General features: G+C 34.4%; 1 protein-coding gene across 6 annotated transcripts in view; it reads left to right on the top strand.

Annotated features, from left to right (window-relative positions):
• The window catches only part of LOC142333753 (putative polypeptide N-acetylgalactosaminyltransferase 9), a 436,298-nt gene that overhangs the window by 375,737 nt on the left and 34,399 nt on the right, over nucleotides 1–26,162 (top strand). For all 6 annotated transcript variants that reach the window (XM_075381223.1, XM_075381224.1, XM_075381226.1 and 3 more), the window contains 5 exons: nucleotides 1,097–2,192; nucleotides 17,364–17,551; nucleotides 19,666–19,830; nucleotides 24,633–24,781; nucleotides 25,015–25,197. In XM_075381223.1, coding sequence (XP_075237338.1) covers nucleotides 1,612–2,192; nucleotides 17,364–17,551; nucleotides 19,666–19,830; nucleotides 24,633–24,781; nucleotides 25,015–25,197 — 1,266 coding nt within the window. In that variant the 5' untranslated portion in view covers nucleotides 1,097–1,611. The remainder of the gene's footprint in view (nucleotides 1–1,096; nucleotides 2,193–17,363; nucleotides 17,552–19,665; nucleotides 19,831–24,632; nucleotides 24,782–25,014; nucleotides 25,198–26,162) is intronic.

The following is a 26,162-nucleotide window of genomic DNA, read 5'->3' as shown; positions in this document are numbered from 1 at the left end:
CCGCTCTTTATGAACGATTCCCTTTGAATCGAAGAAGCACACAAGCATAAATTTCACTTTTGACTTTGACATGCGAGCTTTTTTTGGTCCGGGTGATCCCTTTGAGCACCGTTGCGAACTTAAGCGTTTTGTCTCTGGATCGTATTGAAAAAACAAGCCTTCATCACCGGTGATAACACGGCTCAACAAAACTGGATCGATTTCCGTTTGCTCTTACAGATCGGCTGCCATATTTTTCCGTGTTTCTCGCTGTTGTGTGAGATTTTCGGGGACCATTTTTGCACAAATCTTTCTCGTACCGAGATCTTCAGTTAATATTAGACGAACCGTTTCTCGATCGATGTTGAGTTCTTCTGCGATCATTTTCACGGATAATCTTAGATCAGATCGTACGATTTCACCCACCCTGGTCAAGTTGACATCTATCCGTGAGGTTGACGGTCGTCAACCAAGAAATTTTTAGCCTTCGGTAAAAATTTCTTGCCACCGAAAAACTTGAGCTCTTGACATAACCTCCTCTCCAAAAGCCTTCTGAAGCTTACCGTAAGTTTTCGTCGCATCTTCACCCGATTTAACGCAAAAAGAAATGGCATATCGTCGCGCAATATTTTGCGGTTTCATTTCTACGACGAGAGACACAAACACGGGTTCACTTATTACAGCACAACTCACGACCGAGCAGTTGCATCAATGTGCCGCTTGGACTAGAAATAGCTTACAGACCAAGGTCAAAGACGGTGTGCCTACGCAAGCTGCAGGGTTGCCACATTTTGCAAAGAAAAATCAGTCTCATTACTTTTTTGTCGCACCTCGTGTGTATATATAAATATATATATATAAATTTTATAACTATTTTTTATTTGAAAAACAAATTATACTATATACAAAATTGTTCTCACCCCCATGGTCTTTCATTAACCTGCATTAAAGAGCAATATTTTTTTTGGCAGTAGTCTTTTTTAATTTTTTATTATTTATCTCTTTATTTTTTATTTTTTTTTTAGAATACCTTATATTTATTTATAGATTAAAACGTATAATTAAAAACAGTTATAAAAAAATATTGGTTAATTTTGTTTTTTTTTTTTTGTTTCAGTTTGCGGCCAAAGAAGATATATTCAATGTTTTGTGGAATGTTATTTTTGGTATGAACAACATAATGAAGGAAAATTATAGAAAATTACCGCCGCCGTTTTTATTATTATATTATTTCATTTATTAAATATAACAATATATATATAATATATAATTGATACATTAAACAACAAACGAGGAAAAAAATGATAAATATAAAATTATCTTAAGTGTTACTTCTGTTGTTGTTATCGTTATTGTGTCAATTTCTTATATGTATTATATTATAAAAACAAAAACAAAAAAAAGGAAAAAAGTTTTATAAAGCTTTAAAATATGAAGTTATATTGTTATTTATTTTATTATTTTCATTTTGTTACTGTAAATAATAATTATTCGCCAGGCGATAGGATTATTTGCTGATTATTTTTAATTTGACGCGAATATACTTTTTAAATTAACGTAATACAGTGTCGTGCGGGTGTACAGTTTTGTTATTACTATTATTATTTATTTAAATTTTTTTTAAATTATATAATGGGTTACTTGTTGTACGTTACAAGACTATACACTTGTGCGTTAAGGCGTAGATCGGCATTATTAAAAGTAATATTTTTAATATGTACAGTCTGGTTAACCGTTGCGTTTTTATTATTCGCCGAACAACGAAGTAGTAGTAATAATAACAATAATGTAGATAATAGTAATAATTTAGGTTATCAAAATCAAGATGGCAGTAATTTTAATAATAATATACCGCAAGCGGCTCCGTTTGTAGATAGTCGAAAACATCGCAAAGAAAAGGCCTTGTCGGACAGTAATAACGACGTAATTAAATCGGATGACGGTAGTGGAAGTGCGGTTAAAAAGAAAGACGGTAATAATAATGGCGGCGGTGGACCTGAGTCCGGTGAAGGTGGTGTTTTGGTACCGCCTAAAAATGTTAACGAAGCTCCAGTTTTCGGTGAAATGGGTAAACCTGTCGTTTTACCGACGACTAATATATCGCCGGAAGTTAAAAAATTAATCGATGAAGGTTGGCAGAAGAACGCTTTTAATCAATACGTCAGCGATTTGATTTCATTACATCGGAAATTACCGGATCCTAGAGATGAATGGTAAGTATTTTTTTATTAATTTTTATTTTGCTTTTACTTAATTTTACTTAGGCTAAAATTAATCGTAAAAATAGAAATCGTTGTTAGGAAAACTATATAATAATGATTACACACTTTTTCTTTTCTCTTTCCTGTTTAGCCTCCGGTAATTACCGTTCAGATAATACAGGGTTGTCATAAAAGAACGGTGCGGTTTCAGTAATTCATAGGAAGATTGTAGGGAAATTTCTATATGTTATATTGGTATCCCTGAAAGCCTCCAACCCAAAAGTTTATCAGCAGTTGTAACCGCAACGTCAATTCTTGTATTGTTGTTGCGGTGAGTTTAGCGAGTTACTATGTTCTCGGATAAAGACAAAGCAAAGTGTGTTTTATTGATGGTCGAATTAAAATCCGTAATTTTACTTCAACGTGCGTTTCGACGTGAATTCGGAAGAGATCCGCCGCACAAAAATAACATAACGCGTCGGTTCAAACGATTCGAAGAAACCGGGTCGGTTAAGAAACAGAAATCAACCGGCAGACCGAGTGTACCGGACGAAACGGTTGAACTAATTAGACGATCGGCGATTAGAATTCCTGGGAAGTCCATCCCCCGTCGAAGCGTCGAATTAGGTATTCCAAAATTGACAGTTCACAAAGTTTTACGTAAAAAACTGAAATTACACGCTTATAAAATCCAGATACTGCAATAATTGAAACCCGATGACGGTGTAAAACGTTACGATTTCACCGTTGAAATGTCGGACAGAATAAGTGAAAACGAATCGTTTTTAGACGATATAATTTTTACAGACGAAGTTACATTCCACGCGAATGGATGCGTTAACAGACACGATTCACGAATATGGGGCTCTGAAAACCCGCACGGAATTATTGAGAAACAACGCGATTCGCCTAAAGTTAATGTTCGGTGTGGTGCGATTAAAAATCGTGTAAATAGGACCTTTCTTCTTCGCTGAAAAAACAATTAATAGAGTCGTGTATCTTGACATGTCAACCGATTATCGCTTTCCTCAGCCGGATGAACTCGAAAACATTCATCGACTTCATTTCCAACAAGACGGTGCTCCCCCGCACTTCAATGCGTCGGTCACGGACGCTTTGAACGAAAAATTTGAAGATCGATGGATAGGTCGGCAAGGACCCGTACTTTGGCCTCCAAGGAGTCCAGACCTGACACCTTGCGATTTTTTTCTTGCGGGGGTACATCAAAAGCGTTGTTTATACGCAAAAAATTCGCGACCTAAACCGCTTAAAAAACGGGTTTAATGAAACGATGACAACCGTTAACGAAGAAATGTTAACTAATGTTTGAGAAGTCGACTATCGTTTGGACATTTGTCGAGCGACATATTGAAATTTATTAATTATGTAAAAAAATGTTTGAGACGACAAATTTTAAAAATAAGGAACAAACTGTTAGTTATTCTGTTTTAATTTAAACCATGTTCAAAACCACGCCATTCTTTTATGATAACTCTGGTACTTCAGAGGATGATATGTATGAGTGTAAATGAAGTGTAGTCTTGTACAGTCTCAGTTCGACCGTTCCTGAGATGTGTGGTTAATTGAAACTCAACCACCAAAGAACACCGGTATCCACGATCTAGTATTCAAATCAGTGTAAAATAACCCGGTGGGTAATTACGATTAATGATTATACAGGTGATTCTAAACTATACGGCAACTTCTCGGGGGCTTATTCTGTAGCTAAAAATAGGAAAAAAAGTTCGTATTAACATAGGCCTGAAAACGCTTCGTTAGCGAGTTACGGCCAACGAAATATTTCGCTCGGTTTTCGGTTCCCCCGGGGAAATGAAAACTTCCTGAAAAGGTAAATTAAGGGGATAATTTAGTCTTTTCCTACGGTTTTTGACCTGAATATATTTTAAAAATGGGTCCCGCAACTGTACCTTCATTAATTTTAAATATATCTGACGTAAAACACAAATATTGGGGATTTGTTTTTTTAATCGGTTTTATTTATTGTTAATTCTAGTATTGTAAATTAGTATCAAATTAAGTAATATTTTCTCACAATAATAGACACAAAATTATATCATCAATTTTCTCCTATTACTCGAGTATTTAACCGATTTAAAAAAATAAAATGTCATTTTGTTCAAAGTAAAAAAGTCTTAATATTTTAGCGTAACATAAATTATAATAAAAGTAATATTTACAGAGATATAACGGATTGAAAAATAAACATGGCCGCCATTTTGTAATTTGCGAAGGTATTAAGTCCTGATTTTTTGCTAATTTTAAAACCTTATTACCAAATGTTAATGTGATTCCTCTATTTGAACTTGAGATATAAATTTTTATATAAAAATAACAAGATGGTGGACAGTGGAGAACAAAGGAGAAATCGGCATTTTTCCTAAGGATATTTTTGTTTAGTTTTACAAATAGTATTCGAAAAAGTTTAGCCAGCCCACCATTTTAGAAATACCCTGTATATACATACTATATATACGTGAGAACGCGTGCGTGAATGTTTGTATTTTATGAAATTTTATGGGAATTGAATCAGATGCAATTAATTTTTAGTCGTGATCTTCTATTTTCTCTTCTTTCACCCGTCTTTCTGTTAACTTTTCTCTCTTTTGTTAATTTATCTTTCTTTCTCTTATATATACAGTTAGGCTTAATATTGGTGTTGCTCGTTTGGAACAAACGGAAAGCAATCTGTGAAGATAAGCCGAATTATAAATTAAATATGTGCCAGTATATTCGTATATTTGCCGGTTTATAATCGCCTTTATTTTATCGATTAATGTAATTATATTTTGTAATAGATTTAAAAAAAGGCAAAAAGTTTGATATCTTAATTTGAATCGTTCGTCATTTCTTTTCTAACATACTATATTTTCAAGTTTTTTCTTTAAAACTGAAATAATTATTGTTCGGCTAAAATTATAATATTATACGAGTATCATTTAATATTTAAATACCCAAACAGATGTGTTGAGGTGAAACAATTACAAAAAGGGTTATGATATTTTCAGGAACAGTATTTCGATAATTCTTTAATTACTTTTGATCGGCTATTTGAATAAAATCGTTTTGTTTATAACCTCAAAGTCACATTTTACGACCGGGAATCCTCTTGAAGTTTGCGAATTAGTTGAAAAATATGCAATAAATCGTTTATTTCTTTACCTAAGTTGATAAACCGGTTATCATTTATTCTTTTATGATCAAACGATAAGGACAAAATTGTATGAACTACAAAAATCTTTACAAGCGAGTAGAAAAATTAAACTTCAGTGACTCATGAGTACCTTTCCGGATGTCTGATAGAAGTTTCAACTCCAGCGTTTGAAACTCGCATAGACTCTCATTTTAAAAAGCCGACCGATTATATTGGAGATTGCAAATGTGGTGCAGTTCGTATGGGAGCATTGAACTCGCTCCCGAAAGCGGATCGGAGTAGAAAGAGATAGAATATGTTTTCATTAGACGTTTATCAAATTTATGAATCTTTTTTCTTGATTTTTGTTTAAATCGAGAAGAATTTGATTAGGTTGTAGTAAATCGAGGGTTTCAGTTAATTAAATTGTAGGAAAAAATTGTCGTAGCGATCAACATTTGTTTTGTCGGTATGAAAATATTATTTTTGGTGTTTTAAAAACTCAATCAAGTACTAATCAGCGCATAGTCTAGTTTAAGTTGGATGTGGGAAGAGAATTTGTGTGGAATGGTGTTTGAGGAAAGCGCAGGTATCGCGCTTCCGCGAATCGATTAATTTGATATTTTATGATTGTATGTTACGGTAGATGGTACGAAGGCGATAGCAGGTTGTGTAAATACACTGATGGAAATGCTTACCCCGAGCCGTTTGCATCGGTAGAATCCTGACAGAAACCAAACTGATGACTGTGACGTGTTTTCCGGTTTAAAATATCCAAAAGACGACCTCCGGTAAAGCCCGGGGTTTTAAGAACTGAGAGGGTGGGGGGGAGATCGGGATTGTCAGCAAAGCGGATATCTTCCCCTACGGCAGTCAGGATGGTACGATTCATAGCATTATTACCGACAACCTGGAGTACCGTAAAACAAGTGCCAGAGATGGTTTCTATGAGAGTATGTTTATCACCATAAGGAGACTAGACTTCGTACGTGCACAGAGCTGAGAAAACTGTATCAGTAGGAAGGTGTTCCTTTTTTTGTGCGGTATTCTAACCTGTGATGAATCATAGATTCGACGTTATGAACCGGTATCAAAAATGCAAAAGGTAGATCGGTTCAACAAAATAATCCCGTAGTAGACCGTCAAGAGAAAAATGCATAATAATCTTTTGGGATGAAAAGTCCGCGTTTTAATCGATTTTCTAGAAGATCAGCGAACATAGTGTTTTGTAATCGATTTCTTTTTTTATTTTACTTTGTAAACAGTTTTATTATTTACTTCCCCGGTAACGGAAATAAACAACAATGATGATTTAGCGGTAACGATATATAAAGGAAGAATAAAAAAAGGAAAATATTACAGATATTTGGGGACTATAGTGACAAAGGACTGGAAATAAAAGGAATATCAAAGAAAGGTTTCGGTAAGAAGAGAAAATTACTATAAAAGTATAGATTTAGAGTTAAGGAAGAAGTTAGCCGAACGCTATATATCTGGAGTGTCTTGTATGGAAGATGAGGAAAAGGGAGATGGACTGGATTAATGTTGTGAGATATGAATATGGGAAAAGTAAAATGACCAGATAAAATGGGGCATGAGGAAATAATGAACAGTCCAAAAAATAAAAGAATACTGTTTATTTAGGAAATGCGGTTACAGAGAGAGAGTGGAATATCGACAACTCCAGAAGATCAGTAGAAGGAATAAAGAGACGCGGTGAAAGAAGCAAACTACAAGGGGACAAATGAAAGGCCGAGACGCTACCACTCGCATCTCGGCCTTTCATTCGGAGGTTACGGTATTCGAATCCCGGTAATGTAGGGAATTTTCACACACGCTACAAACCGTTCATCCCATCCTCTAAAGCGATACCTAAAGGTGGTCCTGAGGTAAAAAAAAGGAGAAAACTAGAAGGCTTGGAACAAAAATCGTTAGACACAACTGCGGTGTAAAAAAACCTGCCGCCAGGTAGATTACCAGATGATAACGTAATAAAATTTTTATTTCACGTGAAACGTCCTTAAAATTATACCGAAACATACGGAAGCCCGCAGGGTTCCGTTCTCGGTCCACAGCTGGAAAGTAGAGCGCAGGCGGCTTTGTCAACCGCCGAAGGCTGGATGGACATGCAAAATTTAAAGATTTCTGTGCCCAAGACGAAGTTTATGCTTCTAAAGGGCGCAGACAAATTATCATGCAGTCGAAACCCCCACATTAAGTATAAAGGCTGTGTAATCAGCCGAGTAAGGGTTCATAAGTACCTAGGTGTTTTGTTTGATGATAAGTTGCTTTTTAGCAACCACATCAAACAAGTTGCGGCGGACGCCGTCTCTGTGATGCACAAACTTAGAAGGATTGCTCGGAAAGACTACGGGCTTTCTGGTCGCCAAATGTACTTAGTGTACCGAGGTGTCTTCGAGTCTATGATCGCATACGCGGCGCCAGTTTGGGCGCATAGGTTGGACAGAAATAGAGCACTGCTTCTAAATTTAAGGAGTGCCCAGCGCAGATCCTTAATTGTATGCACTGGTGTTTTTAAAACAACCTCCTACGAGGCTACTACCGTATTGGGAAAGGCTCTCCCGATCGATTTAGTAGTGAAAGTTCGAGCAGCCATGTGGAAGTTGCGAAGAGGTCGGGAAACCGAGGTATTTGGGATACGGTTTCGGGCCGGGCTAGAACCGGAACGGAACGGTGATCGCAATGCACCGGGTCTAAATTTCGAACAGTTGCCCATTTCCCGCCTGCGGAAGAGGCTTTGGGGCCTCGCGATGGAGGCATGGCAGCATGAATGGCACACCACGTCTAAGGGAAGATCTCTGTATAGATTTATACAGGATCTGGGGGGATGGTATGCCTCAGGTTCATTTTTAAGGGCGGCGGGTGCCCAAGTGGCTCACCAACCACGTGAATTTGATGCAATATCTGTTCAGGTTTCGCCTAGCGGCTGATGAGTTGTGCGTCTGTGGGGAGGTCCAGTCGAACGAACACCTAATGTTTGACTGCCCTGCTCTTGGGGGGGCCAGAGACCGGGCCACCCTGGAACTTAGAGGTCAGGGGGAAAACTGGCCGCTCATAAACGGCGAGTCGATGTGGCGTGAGCCGCATTTTCGGACCGTGTGGGAGTTCCTCGATGAGGTTGCGATGTTCAACCGTCATCGGTAGTTTAAGTTTAATTTTAATGGGGAATTATTGATTCCTGTAGCGTGTCGGCGAAAACCTTCCTGGAAATAATGGCTGCCATCAGCCAATAAAGCTCCAAGCGCTTAAATGGTGGACAGACACTAGCTGGTAAACAGCGACCGAGGCGTGGCGGCTTAAATTGCCGTCTTTTAATTTGTAACTTTTATTGTTTTAATTGTAACAAGGGGTGCGCCTCCCCGATTTAGTTTTAGTGTGACAAGTGAGCGGTAGGGATACATAGGCGGGTGCTGTATGGCGCCCAGCTTAACCGCTCACGCATGATAGGAGCTCATTAGGAGCATTTAGGTAACGAGGTCGCAAATCTGTTTCGAGGCACAGTAGCCGTTTATTGGCACAGTACATTTGGTCTATGCTCTAGGGCGACCGAATGGGGTGGTGGCGGGAGAAATGCCAGCTAACCAAATACCGAAACATACGGATACCAGAAAAGAAGTTTATAGCGTAACGAAAAGGTGTCTATATCGTCCTGCCTTAATAACTCCCTAATTATTGGTTTCAGAGACGTAAATGCGATGTCATTTTATACCGACGATCAGTTCGCCGTTACGACTTTGAGTTTGCGTCACTGGTGAGCGGGTTGACGGAGAGGGGGCACAGCGCAAATCGGCCAAAACCGGCGTTCTCACTCGTTTCCATTCGGTGTAGCTCACGACTTACACGTTATAGCACGGTGATTCGTGCGTTTACGTTTAGATTTTATTGAGCTAGATCGATTTCAGTAATAATAAGTGTATTTTGGACAATATTTACGTGTTAAAAAAAGTATAAAAATTCAATCTGTCAGCCCCAGACCCCGAAGAAACCAGCCGGAAATATAAATCACGCATACCGTTGGAAAGGGAAGGGGTCACGCATAGATGCCGAGCGAGAGAGACTGTTTCGGGAGCGTCACAAAGCTGGCACGGCGCGTTCAGTGAACGACGTGAGGACATCTACCTCTGCTTATGTCTCTTACTTCTCATATCACAGACCGATGTCGAACAAAATTGTCGTCGAATAATGTACCGTTTAATTTGTCTTTTATGAAAAAATTAAATTTAGTACGCAGTCGATGTTACGTTTTTATTTCAACCAATATACTAAAAGTGAGTCGGTGACATAAGACCGACCAATTTATCTGTTGAGTCGGCCAAATGAAGGATTTTCTAGTTTTGTTAAAAAAGGTGGCTCTCCCATTGGTCGGGAGAGGTTTCTAACGTTTCACGTTAAACCAGAGGCCGTGTCCCTGACACAACCCCACCCGATTTTTAATTTTTATTTATCTTTGCATTATAATAATGGTTTTTTTTTTGTATTTATTTTTTGTTTTATGTAACTAAATGTGTTTATTGTATATTTAAAAATATACCGACTGTGTTCTTGTCATTAGCTTTTTGTGATGCTGTGGTGAGTAATATATATATATTTATTTATTCGTCGCGTTCTATCGTAAACATTAATTTCTAGGGCAGTATTAATTTTTTTAACGAATAAAAACCCTATAAATTAAAAAAAAGTTCTTTGTAAGAATTTTTCGAAATTTGAGAGGGGTTTCCCCCAACCCCCCTCCTCCGTATAATAATACTATTATGTTTAAGGACCAGAGAAATGCTGGGTAATGAAACTGGTCATTAAACGTGATAATTATTTTTCTTACCTTCTAGCGTTGCAACTAAAGAGAGAGACTTGAGGTAACTATGTGTGTTTTACGTGTATATATATATATATATATATATATATATATATATATATATATATATATATATATATATGGACCGTCATTGCTTATAGTACAATGACCAAATACTGTATAATCCCCTAGTTACTGTATCTACGGTTAATATCATTAAGGAAGATTGTGTTAGGTTTTTGTTTGTCGGTTTGTTTGTACGAACGGATGCATTTGTTTCCTTTGTATGTCGGTGTAAGAGTCATACCTCTAAGGGGGTAAGTTACTAATAATAATAATAATACTGCAATCTAAATTTCATTGTGAAACAAAACAAAGACAGAAGATGTAGTTAAATGTATGGAAGCGGGGCTCTCTTTCGCCGCCGTTAAAGAGCATTCGCCGACGCCGTTCTATATAGTACTTTTAGTATAGACAACGTTTGCTGTGTATGTAACTTCACCACGATACGCTGCGTTCCTCTTTCTCTCTCTCTCTTCCGTGTAGCATTTTCTTACCTCATTGTCGGTCGACTGAGTAACATAAAGAAACTAATCCCTCTCCGTTCCTGTTCTACATTCTTCTCCCCCTTTTTTATAAAGCGATGTACCGTACGCATCTCTGTTACTACCACTATATCGTTATTCCTTACCTATTCGGCACCCTTTTTTTTCTTTTTCTTTCATTCATATTACGTCATAACACGCTACTCCTTTTGTATTTTCTTTCCTTATTTTACCTTTCTCGACCGTTATCGTACTTCTTTCGTTTTTATTTACGTTGTTCACGCTACTTATTATCGCTTTTTTCTTTCATTTTTACTTCTTCCTTCTCTCCCTTCGACCGTTTCATTAGTTCTCCCTCGCCTTTAATATTTCCCATAAAATTACAAAAGAAAGAAGATTTATAAATGTTTGGTTTCCTTCGACCGTCATAAATTTCTTCGATTTGATTTGTTATAGGTATTTTTTATTATCAGATTAAAGTATTACTGCTAAATTAATAGCTATGAAAAAAAAATCATGTATATAGCATCACGTCGTGGCTTCGCCCGCGCTATACGGTTACTTGCGTTTCTCGTCGCGGTATATATTTTTTATATTATGTTTTTTAATCAAATAACCACATGCAATCAGTCGCGTCGTAAATACAATAATACTGGCAGTGGCTGTGTTGGTTAAGGATATCTACCGAGGCATTTACATCGGTGCCATCCCAACCGAGACCTGGCTTATTACTATAAGGTATATATAATTAGTTGATGATCTATAAACGACTCCCTCCCGTTAAAGCCCATCATGGCAAGGAACGTGGGGGGGGGCGACCGGAATCGTCACATGGTGGACGTCTTCTCTCCTACGGGGGTTAGGATGTGTTGGTTGGAGCCGCCTCACCGTACACCGTCGCATCCCTTAAAAAATTGTAATTCCAAAAACAAACTGAAAATGGTTTTTAGATATTTATTTGAAGAATATTTACAATCCTGAATCTATTGAATATCTCGTTTAATACAGTCGGAAATACAAAAAAATTTGCAATCTTTGTTTAAAATATTTTTATCTTTCTTTCACCCATTTCTAGATAGAATATCGAAAAATTTATAAAATTGAATTTTAGATATTTACATGAAAATTACACACATCAAAGATCAATTTAATCACTTTAATCACAGATCATTTGTTACTTGGAAATTAAAAAAAAAAACAAAAAACATTCAGATATCCATTTCAGCCCTTTAAACTCGGAATTTCAAAAAAAAATTAAGAAATGTGTTTTTAGATATTCAGATGTAAATTACACACACCAAAAATCACGATGATATCTTCATTTATCACTGAGAAATTCAAGTATATTCTATTTTTATTTCTTTCCTTAGTCTGTACTTACACCGCAATAAAAAAACATGTATACAACTTTTTATCAATCTCTCTTCAGTAGTTATTGCCGGGCGCTGATTATGAACCTATCACGACTTGTTTATACTAGCAGACCCGTCGCCGTCAGGGAATGTTTTTAGTCAGTCTGGGCTCACTTCAGCAGCCCTTCCCGACTAGGCAGAGAGTTCTGCCCGCTGGACTCCTCTGTGCTCATTAAACTCATGCTTGTGAGAATAATAATAATTGTCAGTGTATTGTAATTTCTTTACAGCAACAGTTTGGTCGGTACAGGCCGTAGCTTTGAGTGATCTAAGAATTTTGGTTTTATAACCGTCGGCCTCCATCTTAAAAATATTAGTTATAATTGGTTACTTGTACTTCGTAAAAGTAAAAAAATTTACTTTGCCCGGTTCTTAGCGTTACCCGATGAACACCACTGACCGTATTTCGTTTCTCATTTTATTTATTTATTTAATTTAATTTTTTTTGGTCAAATAATCGGAAGCAAATGCAGCCAGTCGCATCGTACGTACAATAACAGCGGCTATAAAAGTATTACTGCTACTAACTACTGCTAAATTAATTGCTGTGAAAATAACATCAATATATATAATATATAGATAGAGCAGCACGTCGCGGCTTCGCCCGCGCTATATAGTTCCTTGCGTTTCCCGTTGCGGTTTATTTTTTTTATTTTACGGTTTTTAGTAAATTGGTTTGTCTGGCATTTCTCCCACCACCACCCCATTCGGTCGCCCGAAGCGACTTTATCCTAAATAGTTCCTAGACCTTACCTAACTGCGTGAGCGGAATGCGTGTGGTCCCGTATACCACTCGCTTGCGTGTCCCACCGCTCACTTGTCATATATTACTAAAATGCGTAGGCGCATCCCGTCTACATACTAAAATATATGACTCGATAAATTAGAATTTATTCCTTCAAAGAAGCAATTTCCTGCCACGCCTAGGTCGGTGAATGCCAGAGAGTACTTGTTTGCCATATTATAGCCCTTGGAGCTATATTTGACCGATGGCCAGCCATTTCTCGAGGGTAGCTTCGTATGGCAAGCGGTAGGAGTCTTATATTCCTTAAACTGCTGATGCCGGTTGAACAGAGCAACGGCATCAAGGAACTTCCACACAGTCCGACAATACGGCTCACACCGTATTGACTCGCCGCTTATGAATGGCCAATTTTCCCCTTGACCTCTAAGTACCAGAGTGGCCTGCGTTCTGCCCAAGAGCTGGGCAGTCAAACATCAGATGTTCGTTTGACTGGACCTCCCCGCAGACGCACAGCTCATCAGCTGCCAGGTGGAATCGAAACAAATATCGATTCATATTCGCGTGGTTCGAGAGTACTAGGGCTCCTGTTGTCCTTAAAAACGAACTAGAGGCGTACCATCCGCCCAAGTCCTGTATAAATCTATACAAGGATCTACCCTTATTTGTGGCGTGCAATTCTTGCTACCGTGCTTCCATCGGGAGGCTGTAAAGCCTCCTCCGAAGGCGAGAGATTGGCAACTGTTCGAAATTTAGAATCGATGCATCGATTCGGTACAGGCCCAAATCACTTACCTTCGGTACAGGCCCGCGTCACAAATACTTCGGCTTGCCTACCTCTTCGCAATTTACACATGGCCGCCCGAAATTTTCACCGCTATATCGATTGGGAGAGCCTTTCCCAATACGCGGTAGTCTCTTGATAGGTTGTTATAAATACGCCATTGCATACGATTAAGGCCCTGCGCTGGACACTCTTAAATTTTGCTCGATTTCTTTCCGACCTAATGACCTCTTATGCTGCGTCCAAACGGACGCAACGTAAGAGGTCATACTTTCTAAGACACCTCGGTACACCATGTTGTTGTATAAGGAAAAATCCTTATTTTTGTTCTAGCTATTTTCAAATGAGTTTATTTTCAGAATAATCACCGAAGGTGAATGAACAGTGTACATTTTAATAGAGGAAATGTGTAATCAGAATTTTTTTTTACGTACGGCTTAATTTACTGTATGTATTTTATTATATGACTGGTTGCAGTACGAGTGTTTGAAAGGCGTTAAAAACTGTATACAGTATAGTGTATGGAATAACATCTTTCTTTAACAAGAAAGCAGCAGCATTCGTTTTAACTAGTCACGTAACTATGTTGATTGTTAATAATTTTGTTCTAAAATTGAATTATACCTGGCCTTCTTTTCTCTATATATTCAAAAAATTTCCCAAATCTCTTTGCCGATTTCCGTGAAGGAGAGTTAGATCCTCGGCCTTTCATCGAAGTTCTTGGGTTCGAATCCCGGTTAGGCGTGCCATTTTCGTCCAAAAATGATCAAAATTTAAAATCCAAAAAATTCGGATTTTTTTATTTTTTCTTAACTACAGTAATAAACCCTCATCGAGAGCTTTTCAACGATATAACATAAGTGGTATTTATTTTCATCGGTTCCAGAATTATAGCCAAATAAAACTAATTATGAAACGTTTGGATCTTACAAGGGGAAAGTACATCGGTTCAAATCAGACTTCATTTCCTTCTTTTTTTTTTTAACTTTTCTTTTTAAATTTAAATATATTGATTTATTAATAATTATGTCTGTTTGTAAACAATTTTACAATAAATAATAATTACATAATAACAATAAGAAGCATTTGGAAAAGTATAGTTAAAAGAAGAGACAAACTTATAGGCCACATACTAAGGCATCCTGGAATAGTCGCTTTAATATCGGAAGGACAGGTAGAAGGGCAAAAATTGTGTAGGCAGGCCATGTTAGGAATATGTAAAACAAATTGTTAGGGATGTAGGATGTGTAGAGGGTATACTGAAATGAAATGACTAGCACTAGATAGGGAATCTTGGAGAGCTGCATCAAACCAGTCAAATGACTGAAGACAAAAAAAAACAATAAAAATAAATAAATATGAAAAATAATGAGACGTTATTAGTGAAATAAAACTTACACTTTTAAAAATGTATATATGTAATTTAATAGGCGTACAAGGAAGTCATGTCATGTCCACATCAGATTTTCATTTTTTCATTTATTTAGAAAAACATTCCCGAATACTAGTATAATTATGTATTTAAACCCTTTCATGATGAAGTGAGAATTTATTAGTTTTTTTTTAGATTTCCCTCAAAAGATTTTTCATTTTTTCATTTTTGTTGTACGTAATGTTTTTGTACTAAAACAATGAATGTAAAGCTGAATAAAGTTACTGAAACATATTTGAGCACACATGTTGAATGCATTTAAAGAAAATTAAGGTTAAAATTTTTAATTAGCATTGTTTAAAAAAAGTTGATTGACAGAGTTATATTGTTTCTATAAAAGAAAATCTTTTATAGAAGAAAAATTTTTTATAGAAAATCTTTTATAAAATTATATTTTAAATAGATTTTGGAAAGATTTTTTAAAACAATATTACTGATAATGGAAATGTAATTAGGATGTTCTTTCTTTTAAGCCAAAGTATTGTGTCAAGTTATAAAAAAAAAAAAACCAGTTGTGATATCTTGTTTGATATAGGTGGACTGTTTTTTTTTTGTTTTTTTTTAAGACTAAGTGGCTATTTTTTTTGGGGAAAGATTGGACATTCATAAATAAAAATATAAGAATAAATTAACATTTTTAATTTTCAAAATGTTGGTGCACTTGATTGTTCATATTTGTGGGCCTAAATAACTATCTGACAGCCCATTTTTGTATCTTGAGATACAAACGATACAAGAGATATTCAACCTATCTCTGTTAATATCCTCTGTGGAGATTTAACCCCGTAAATTTTAATAATTACAACCTTACCTTATATAATAAAAAATTAACTCCTGTTGTCTTTCAACAAACATTTTACCATTTTCTATCAAAGTCAAACCCAGATGCAGTAGAGTTTACATATATGGATTAAAGCTGAATGATATCATTAGATGTGCTTTTGTTATAAATGACAAAACCTATGTGTTTTGTTTACCTGGTATATTACAATTGTCTACAATGCTGAACTTTAGGCTATTAATACGGCTTTGAATATCATTAATTCAAAACATTGTCAACTCTTTATCTGCAGCGATTTGTGTAGTGCACTCCAAGCTATAGAAGATTTGTATCTAGACATCACATCATCACCAAAATTCATATTACAATTGCCAAGTTGAATCATCCCTACATAAATGAATTTCTACTGGATTCCTAGTCTTATGCGAATCCTGGGTAATGAAAGCTCAGATTCTGCTGCTAAAGATCCATGTAGCCGATTGTCTTTTATCACTTGAATTATTACTACAAATTTTATTAATTCCATTAAACATACTCTTCGAAGAAGGCGGCTGGACTGCAATAGCAGATGATAAATTCCAACACATCAAAGGTACAGTTTTACCATGGGACTCTTCATGCAGAAAATTCACAAAGAGGAAGTGGTCCCGTGCAGACTGCAATTAGGACATACCAAAGCTACTCACAGATACCTGATGTCAGCAGAAAACGCAACACTGTGTGTACGATGTGACTGTTGCTTGTTTGTGCGCCACCATCATTGTGGATTGCATATGTTATGCAGCCTTATGTCACAAATTAAAATTACTGAGGGACATTTGTCGGATTTTAGGAAATGATAAGTATACTAGACGGGTATTTTTATTTCTAAGAAGACTGTTTATACTTCATAAGATTTAATGATGACCAATTGTTTAGACTTTGATTTGATTTTTTATCTGTGTTACACATTTTATCTTGATGATTATATTTATTTTATTATTTTAGTTTTAATCTTATTACTATCTTAGTCTTAGTTTTAACCTTATTTTATTAATATATTAATATCCGAGAAGGAGCTTTTTGTTAATTTTTTGACCCAGAATGTAATTATGAACCCAAAAGTGTGCATTCTGAAACAAAAATGATCGACATACATGTGATCTTAGACAGAGATCGTGTAATTAATGGCTGTACTGAATTTATGTACATTTCCAAACATATGTCTTTTACAGATGCATTCTGGGAATTAAATCATTACACTGTGTATGTTTTATCATAGAGAATATATTTTTATTGATAATTCTGTAATCTATAGCCTAAAATTATGAATTCAAGGGTGAAAGGAATGGTTATAAATATTTTGGCTGAAGACACCCAACTTAGACTTTGTAAATTAATTGGTTGGTCAAAATATTCCTTTCATCTTAATGATCTTACTTACAACCCTATATATATGTATATATATATATATATATATATATATATATATATATGAATGGTTTATAATTTGAATGTTTATTGATTTTGAATTTTTTTTACAGGTGTAAAGCTCCAGATCGTTATAAGTCAACAGATGGTAAACCAAGAAATTTACCTTCAACTTCTGTAATAATCTGTTTTCACAACGAAGCATGGTCTGTATTATTAAGGACGGTACATTCTGTGCTGGATAGATCTCCACCAAAATTGTTGCATGAAATTATTTTAGTGGATGATTTTTCTGATATGGGTATTGTATCTTTTTTTAATATTTTTATTTTTAAGATTAGTCCTTTTTTTTAAAATAGGGTGCATACTGTTATTATTATTGTATTAGATACCACAACTTTGGTACTTGAAAATTGTATTTCAAGAATGACAAGCATTATATGTATTATTGGCCCCAGGGTATGCAAGGAAGTGATGTGGATTGCTCCAGTGCTTTTTTACTCTACCGTTACGTTTTAAACCGTTTACTCTATCGTACATAAGTGAAAAAACCCTCTAAAATGCAAATTTTATTTAGCCTTATAAAAGTACATTGAACATCATTACTATTAGAGAAAGCAACATAGCATAATAATAATAATAATAAAGACTGAATGGATAGTGTAAACATAGAATTGATTTACCTTTATACATAGTAAAATGATGCATCATCTTTATAAACATAAGCTTGTGAATGTACTGTATTTAAAAAATTAAACAATTGTTTTTCACTTCTTTCCTGTATGGATGAACTATGTAAAAGAGATTATTAGTAATTTTGTTTCTACTTACTTTTCCCCACTTCTATTTGTGTAGTAGTATAATCTTACTGCAATATTTGTTTATCCATTATTCATAATCAATTGATTATAACGTGTGATCAAAAACTTCTATGTCTGGTCCTACATGAGATGTATAGAGTTCAGCATGGGTAAGATGAGGCAAAGCTGTGATCATGATCAGTGTAATAAATGGCACCATTAAGTTTCAGTCCATGACCTGAGTAACATGAATCTTTGTGACCTTATACGTATCCCTATCTGTAATATCACTACGGGCCAGAAAGAAATAAAGATAAAATCATGTTCTGTATCAAACTGCGATAATATTTAGTGAAAACTTTACACTGTGATACATTAGGCCGATGGCAATGAAGTAATATGCCAAGCGAGGTATTTCGAATGGCATTTCTGTTTCAAGAAAAGCAGGACATTCATGAGGATGAAAAGAGGTCAGCGTAACTAAATTGAGGGTATGTGCGTCTGAATTTAACCTTGTAAATCAGAATTATTGGTACTGAAGTCTCTAATATAGGATAATTAGATGCAAAACCCAAAATTTTGGTGCTATGGTAATTTGACATTCCATTACTATAATTTTCCTGCACGTAGGCATAAAATATGTGAGATTTTAGGTTACGATAACAGGTCGTCAAACTGTATCCCTTGTACTTGAGAGATTTGGCCTTCTTTGTCTTTCGCCTCTTCTTGAGAAAAAGCCCAGACTGAAAGCCTGTAATTATTTTTAATGAATCTCCTTAATACAGGAGATCCTTTGTAAGATCCTTCCCCAGCAGCAGGAGAAGCATCAGGAGTGATCTTTTAAAGCATAAGAGGACTGCTTTAAACAGGAGGATAATTGTATTTTTATGATGCTGAACAAAATGATAAAATACCCTGATCGAGGCAATTTCTGTTCGGAACAATCACCCTTTTTTCTTCCCTTCCCCTTTCCTTGCGTGTTTTACCTTTTTCCTTTAACAAATATCATGGGAGTTTGGTCAATCAACTTGTTTCATCTATGACAACACGCCTCTTGCCTTCTAATGGCCAACAGAGCGGTTGTTTCTTATGAAGCTTATCAGGATGGTAACCTACGTTCCTGTTGAACTATTACAGGTCCTCCAGCAGGTTATGGTACTCATGGGTACCATATGTGCGTGGTACTAGATTTAAAAAAAAAAACAGGCTTCTATTATTTTCCTTTAGAATACACAGTTGCAGCTGTGACGTGTTTCTTTTATAATGTTAAAAATGCAGAACTTATGTAATGTAAATTGTAAAAAAATATATTACAACCAGTGGAAGTAAAAAGACGAGTGTAATAGTAAAAATAAAAAAAATAAATTCAATAAATAGTCTAAACATTTTATAAAAATAGAGAATTTTATAAAAAATGTTCTGGCAGTATCCTGTTAAGGTTTATTTTTACATAAAGCCAAACTAGTGGCTGAGATGCCTAATGGATAAAGTCGTCCTGGCCTCCATTTTTTTTTTTATAAATGTAATCTCAGATTTTTTTTTTATTCTAATCTTTGTATTCTATTTTTTACTATTAACATCTGATTATTTTATTATCGATTTATTTTGTTCACAGCTCATTTAAAAAGGCAACTTGAGGAATACATGGCTATGTATCCAAAAGTAAGAATTGTTCGGGCTACAAAGCGAGAGGGACTTATACGTGCCAGGTTATTAGGCGCTAAACATGCTACGGCGCCTGTATTAACATATCTTGATTCTCACTGTGAATGTGCTGAAGGTCAGTCTACTACACATGTATTAGAGCTAATATTTTTTTTAATTTGTTAATACATGGTGGGTATTTATTAAATTACATAAAAGATTGTTTTCTTACCACGTTATGTATTTACTGATATTGCATTTAAAATAAATTGTTTATTAGTAAAAAAAAATAAAAGTATAAAAAATTAAATAAAATTTGAGATAGTGGAATATTAAATTAATGTAAATAAGTATTAAAAATGTTTACTTAATTCAACCGCATGGATATGTGATACACAATATTGTATTAAATTACTGGAAAATAAATTTATTAATAAATTAGTTAAATTTCTCTGAGGAATATGAGTAACAGTAATGTTGATTAATAACAGTCAATATTAACTGTCAATATTTTACAAGAGAATGTTGTAAAATCAATTTTGTTATTAATGTTATAACATGAAGTTATTCTTACTGAGAATACCTGATAAGTTTCTCATTGAATATTTGAATTGAACATTTAATATTATTTAAAATATATATATATATATACACAGCTTGAAAAATTTAATTTTTTAACATTTTAATTAAGCTCTTTAAAATTGCAATTTCAAACACATCATCGCTAAGAGAATAAAATCAGTTGTATGCATTAATTTGAACTTCAATCGATATGTTATATAGTGTATACAATCTAGGAGATTTGATAAAAATGCTATTTTGAATCTATCGACAGTAAATGTAGCCTAAACTATATATTTACATAATTGTTGTATGTTTTAAGATCAGAATCATTTCTTTTGCCTAGTTTCCTGAATAAATTTTATCATATGTTGTGTTTCCTGATTTTTTTCCAAATCTTTTTTTTTTTAATTTCCCCACCTTAAAAAATTATTTAATCAACATTCATACCCATAAAAGATTTTATAATTTCTCAAAGTATAACTTCTGGCTACCAAATCTTATTTGAAATTTTAAAATTACATTATTCATGGAATTACATATTGTTTTGTGTTCAGTTATAAACAGTCACGTAAAAATATCTAAATAGTTTTTTTAAGCAGTAAAAACAATAAGTGTTACTTCAGAAATAGTTAACAAGGAATTCATATATATAGAGTTTATTTATTTATTTTGTAAGGGATAAACATATTGGGGTGAGGGACTACAATAGAGGTTATGAATCAAAAATATCGAGGAGGAGTGTTTATTACTACAGATTAGATGAACAAGAAACATCCGTACAAAGGAACTTTATAATCTCATCAATGTAAGAAGCAGATAAAATAATAAATAACAGAATAAAAGGAGAGGTCAATGAACAATCCCAATTTAGTTTAAATTTTGAGTTTCCAACCATGAAATTTTACCTGAAGGTGAAAACTTTCAGAATCTTCTCTGTCTTCAAATCTCTTTCCTTTAAGTAGAATTTTAAGGTTAGAAAACAGTAAAAAATCATAGTGAGCTGCCGCCACGTCTGGTGAATAGTCTGCTGATGTCATTCGATCTCATATTTTACCAAGAATCTCGGGATAACTGGTGATGTATGGGGTTCGGAGAATTGTCATTATGAATTTTCCAGTTGCAATTTTTTCAAAGCTTTGGTCTCTTGCATCAAACAGCATATCTTATCTAACAAAGAAAAGTAAAAATTCATTGTGACAATGCTCCATATCATGCATCACAACTTATCCAGAAATTTTAAATAAAAAATGGTATCGAAAACTTCAGTAACATACCTTATTCACAAGAAATGCAATTTTTGGTCCTTTCCTAAGCTTAAAATTCCACTTAAAGGAAAGAGATTTAAAGACAGAGAATAGATCAAAATAATTGCGACAAGGGTCTTATGGTGCCTGGTAAAAATGAAAAAAGATTTTTCATTTTTAGCAATGGAAATATTTTTTCCAACAATGGAAATATTGCTGGGATGAATTCATACATCACACGGAACCTATTTCAAAGGGGACAAGTTACTGAACTAAGTTAGTTATGTGTTTTTATTTTTATGAGCCATGATCCAATACTTAACAACTCTTAATATTACTGAATACTAAACAATTTCCTTAATAAAAGATTTTTGTATAATTCTGGCTTCATAATTTTATATTAAAAAGTTTCTTAGATTTTTTTACAATAGAGCTATGAGAAATCTTAACCAATTAAATTGAAACTTTGCATTTAAACCAGTTTTATAAAGTATAAATTTAGTAGTATTGTAAAAATGATTCTTTTATATAGGTTAAAAACTGGTTATGTAAAAAAACAGTTTTTTTATGAAAATCCTTTGATGTAATGGGCTTAACTGAATTTATATGAAAATTTGAAATTATGAAGGGAAAATTTTTTAACAATTACTTTCAAGAAAAATCGAGGCTTAAAGTATAATTTTTTAAAAACCATTTTTATACTTAAGTTTATTGATACTGCCCCATTGCACATTGTGTTCTTCTCTGACAGAAAAAGTTTTCATAAGACGGTATTTTTTAAAAAAAATAAAATCCAGCAGACAAATTTTCAACTCTGCTTACTAATCTGGAAAAAAATTACAAATAACAATTAAAGCCCTTATTTTCTTTTATTTAACTTTCTCATCTTTAGTTAATCTTGGTTTAACAAAGTTAATTTTTATAAAGTCTAGCCTTTTCCTAGAGGATATTCTGGAATATTACCAGATGACATGAAAAAAACCACGCCTAACTGTATCTTCCAAACAAACAAGCAAGTAGTATTTCATTATAATTTTATTTGGAATTATATATTCATCATGTGATATATATAAAGTCATCAACCGTGGTTGCTTTAGTCATAGATTAACATGCTGAAAAGCATAAATAAACATGGAAAAAAAGTTCAAAAATGAATGGAGTAGGTTGCAAGTACAGCAGTGAATCAAATTTAAACTGAAATTTTGCTCTTCTACACAGCAAGCAGTTCTGAGCTGTATGGCGGAGTGTATTAGAAAGGGTACACCAGCTTGTTTAGCTCTTCTCTGCCCTGTTCTGTTGTCAGGACAGCCAGAGTGAGCAAGAGGTTCCATCGCCTGTTGCACAGTGTATAATCATAAAGTTTTTAACTAATGAAGGCGTTACGGAAATTTTAACTCGTTTAAAGGTACAGTTTGGGGATGATATACTGTCCCATAACCGAGTGTATACGTGAGCCAGATAATTTAAGGGCAGGTGAGAAAGTGTAGAAAAAAGTCAAGATTGACGCCCAAGATTAAGTCTCACAGCTGACAACATCTGTGCTGTTCGAGATATTATCAAAGGTGATTGCCAATTCACTGTTGAAGAAATTACATCAGAAGTGTTTATCAGCTATTGGAGTGCTCAATCCAATTATCACTGATCATCTTGATTTAGAAAAATTAGTGGTCAATGGGTTCTGAGATTGTTGACCGAAAATCAAAAGCAGGTCAGGTTGGAGATCTGTGAGAGACTTCTGAATCGATGTTAGCAAGAAGAGGATGATCTTTTGAGGCACATCATCACATGTGATGAAACATGGATCCATCATTACACTTGGAGTCAAAAATGGTGAATAAGGAGTGGTGAAGGAAAGATTAGTGCTGCCCGGTGAAGACCAAAACCCATCTATCAGCCGGAAAAGTTTTTTTTCTACAATCAATGAACGGTGAATGCGGCTTACTATGCCAGCTGCTACAGTCAACAAAAGCCGCCTACTGAAACCAAAGATGGGGTATGTCCATCAGAGATGTCATCCTTCTCCATGACAACACCATACTATTATTTTAGCATACTATTAATTTTGACAAGGGATAAATTGAAAAAATGCACTTGGAAACCCTCGATTACCTTTCCTGCAATCCAGATTTGTCTTCCTGTTACTTTTTTTGTGTGTGCCCTTGAAAGAATCACTTGGAGGGGAATGATTAAAAAACAATGAAGACATCGAGAAGCACCTGTGCATTGGGCAATTGATTGATGACTCATCCTCAAACTTTTTATAAACAAGGAATATTCATGCTTTCAAATTGTTGGCAAACATGTGTAGATCATCCAGGAGAGACTATATAGAGAAATGATGAAGGTATGAATTGTGTATATTATTAATCAATAAATATATTTTTTTTTAAATTACCATTTATGTTTGATTCACCCTTCTAGTTTAAGTAAGTGTAGAAAATATCTGCTTTGCCTGTGCGGTTATGTGCTGTAGAACTGTGTTATGGTTGGGTAAGTTTATTAGATTGACTTAAAAGTATATTTCTACATAAATGTTATGGTCACACGATTATACAATAAATATTTAGCCATTATTTATTGATTGCATCATTCCCAGAAAAAAAGACTCCAAATCTTTTTCTATATTCTATAATGCTTAATGCAAGATTAGTTGGGAAACTATCTGTGGCAAAGCAAAGAAAATTTTTATGAAGAGGTCATCCTACTTATGTCAGCTAATGTTGTACATTAGTCAGCTATTTTAATAGCCGACTAACTTTAGTCACGTATTAAAATATACATATTGATAAAACTTTGATATTTTAACCCTTATCTATCGATCTCCAAAGTAATTAGTTAGATTAAACAGTTTATGAAATGCTCATGATAGTTTTTTGCACAAGAAGCATACTCTGGGATCTGATGAGTGTTTTACAATAAATCTTGTGTTAATAGAATCATTACTGCAACACGGATTCAATTTTAGCTGTTTAAAATCAAAATAAAATTTGGTGATATTTTGCATAAGTTTAAAACAGTTGATGAAATAAAAAGGTTTGCATTTGCATGGAATGGTAGTTTCACAATTTAAAAAAAATTTCTTCATAGCACTACAATAAATTTATAGTAATAAATTTTTACCTGTTTTTAGGCTGGCTAGAACCACTACTTGATAGAATTGCATTAGATCCAACAACGGTTGTTTGTCCTGTTATTGATGTCATTGATGATAATACTATGGAATATCACTGGAGAGATTCTGTTGGTGTTAATGTAGGAGGATTTGACTGGAATCTACAGGTAACAAGGGATTAAACAATTAAAATTATATAATGCAATATTATTACAATAACATTTTGCTTGTGAACTTATCCAGAGATCTTATGGATTTCTTGTCTTAATAATCCAACTAATGGATGTTATATTATAATTAAGTTATTTTTCATAGGTGCGAATGATATATCACATTTTTATAATATTTAAACAAGTAGGCTGTTTGAATATATTTATCAGTAATTTTTTTTTTTTAACAGTTTAATTGGCATCAAGTACCGGAGAGAGAGAAAAAAAGACACAAGAATACTGCAGAACCTGTATATAGTCCTACAATGGCTGGTGGACTATTTAGTATTGACAAAGATTTCTTTGAAAAACTTGGCACTTATGATAGTGGATTTGATATATGGGGTGGAGAAAATCTTGAATTATCTTTTAAGGTCAGTTAATTTTTTGATTTATAAATTTTATTAATGTTGTATGTTTTGTTTTAAAATTATTCATAACCTCTGTTTTTATATGTATTTGTTCCTTTTTTCTTTTTGATTTTAGTCACTTTAGGATATTGTTTTAACTCTAACTCCTTAAGTTCTTTCTCCTATGCTGTTTTCTCTCTTCCCAGTACCTCTTCATTCGTTTCGCATGTTCGTTGGGCTCTTCCGACCATATCATTTTCTGATTTTCTTTCCTGGTCTTTTGTTCTTGTAAACCTTTTAACATCATAGTTTTTAGTTTTAAAAGGTGCTTATTCTACAGTGCATTCAGAAAGTTGCTGTGCACTGGGACTATGGAAGTGTAATGATAAAACTTTTTTAATTATTACTTTGAATTTTTGTTTCATTATTTTATCAAAACTGATATTATAATAGTTTATAAATAGAATAGTTTATAAAAGATGAATAGTTTATAAATGCTGCACATGTTTCAGTTTGTTTTCAATTACTTTAACCAGTTGTACTGGAATGTCTTGCATATATATTGTTATTGCAGGTTTTAGTTCGCCAATCTTACATGATCTGTTGCGATACACTTCTTCTTTCACAGCCCTCCGTAGAAAGTAATCTGGAGGAATCATATCAGATGATCATGGAGGTCACAAATCCCTCGAAATGTTTTGTTCGCCAAAGATGTTTTATAAAAAAGTCATTGACCTGTTAGCTGTGTCGCGTGGCGCCATCTTGTTGGTCCCAACTGTTATTAATTTCCACATTTGTTTACCGACTAATGAAGTTTGTTAAAATAGCACATTAACGATCACTATTAATTGTATTTTAAAAAAAGATTGGACCCACAATGCGTGTTCTATTCATACCGACCTACACTCCAATTTTTGCTTCGTGTAAAGGTTGTTTGTGTAAATGAGGGTTAGTTACAACACAGTAGAGTATTTTGTGAATTAATATAT

The sequence above is a fragment of the Lycorma delicatula genome, chromosome 13 (assembly GCF_047948215.1).
Source record: "Lycorma delicatula isolate Av1 chromosome 13, ASM4794821v1, whole genome shotgun sequence".
Classification (NCBI taxonomy): domain Eukaryota; kingdom Metazoa; phylum Arthropoda; class Insecta; order Hemiptera; family Fulgoridae; genus Lycorma; species Lycorma delicatula.
The sequence above is the reverse complement of the archived record's forward strand: the minus strand, read 5'-3'. Positions and strand labels throughout refer to the sequence as shown.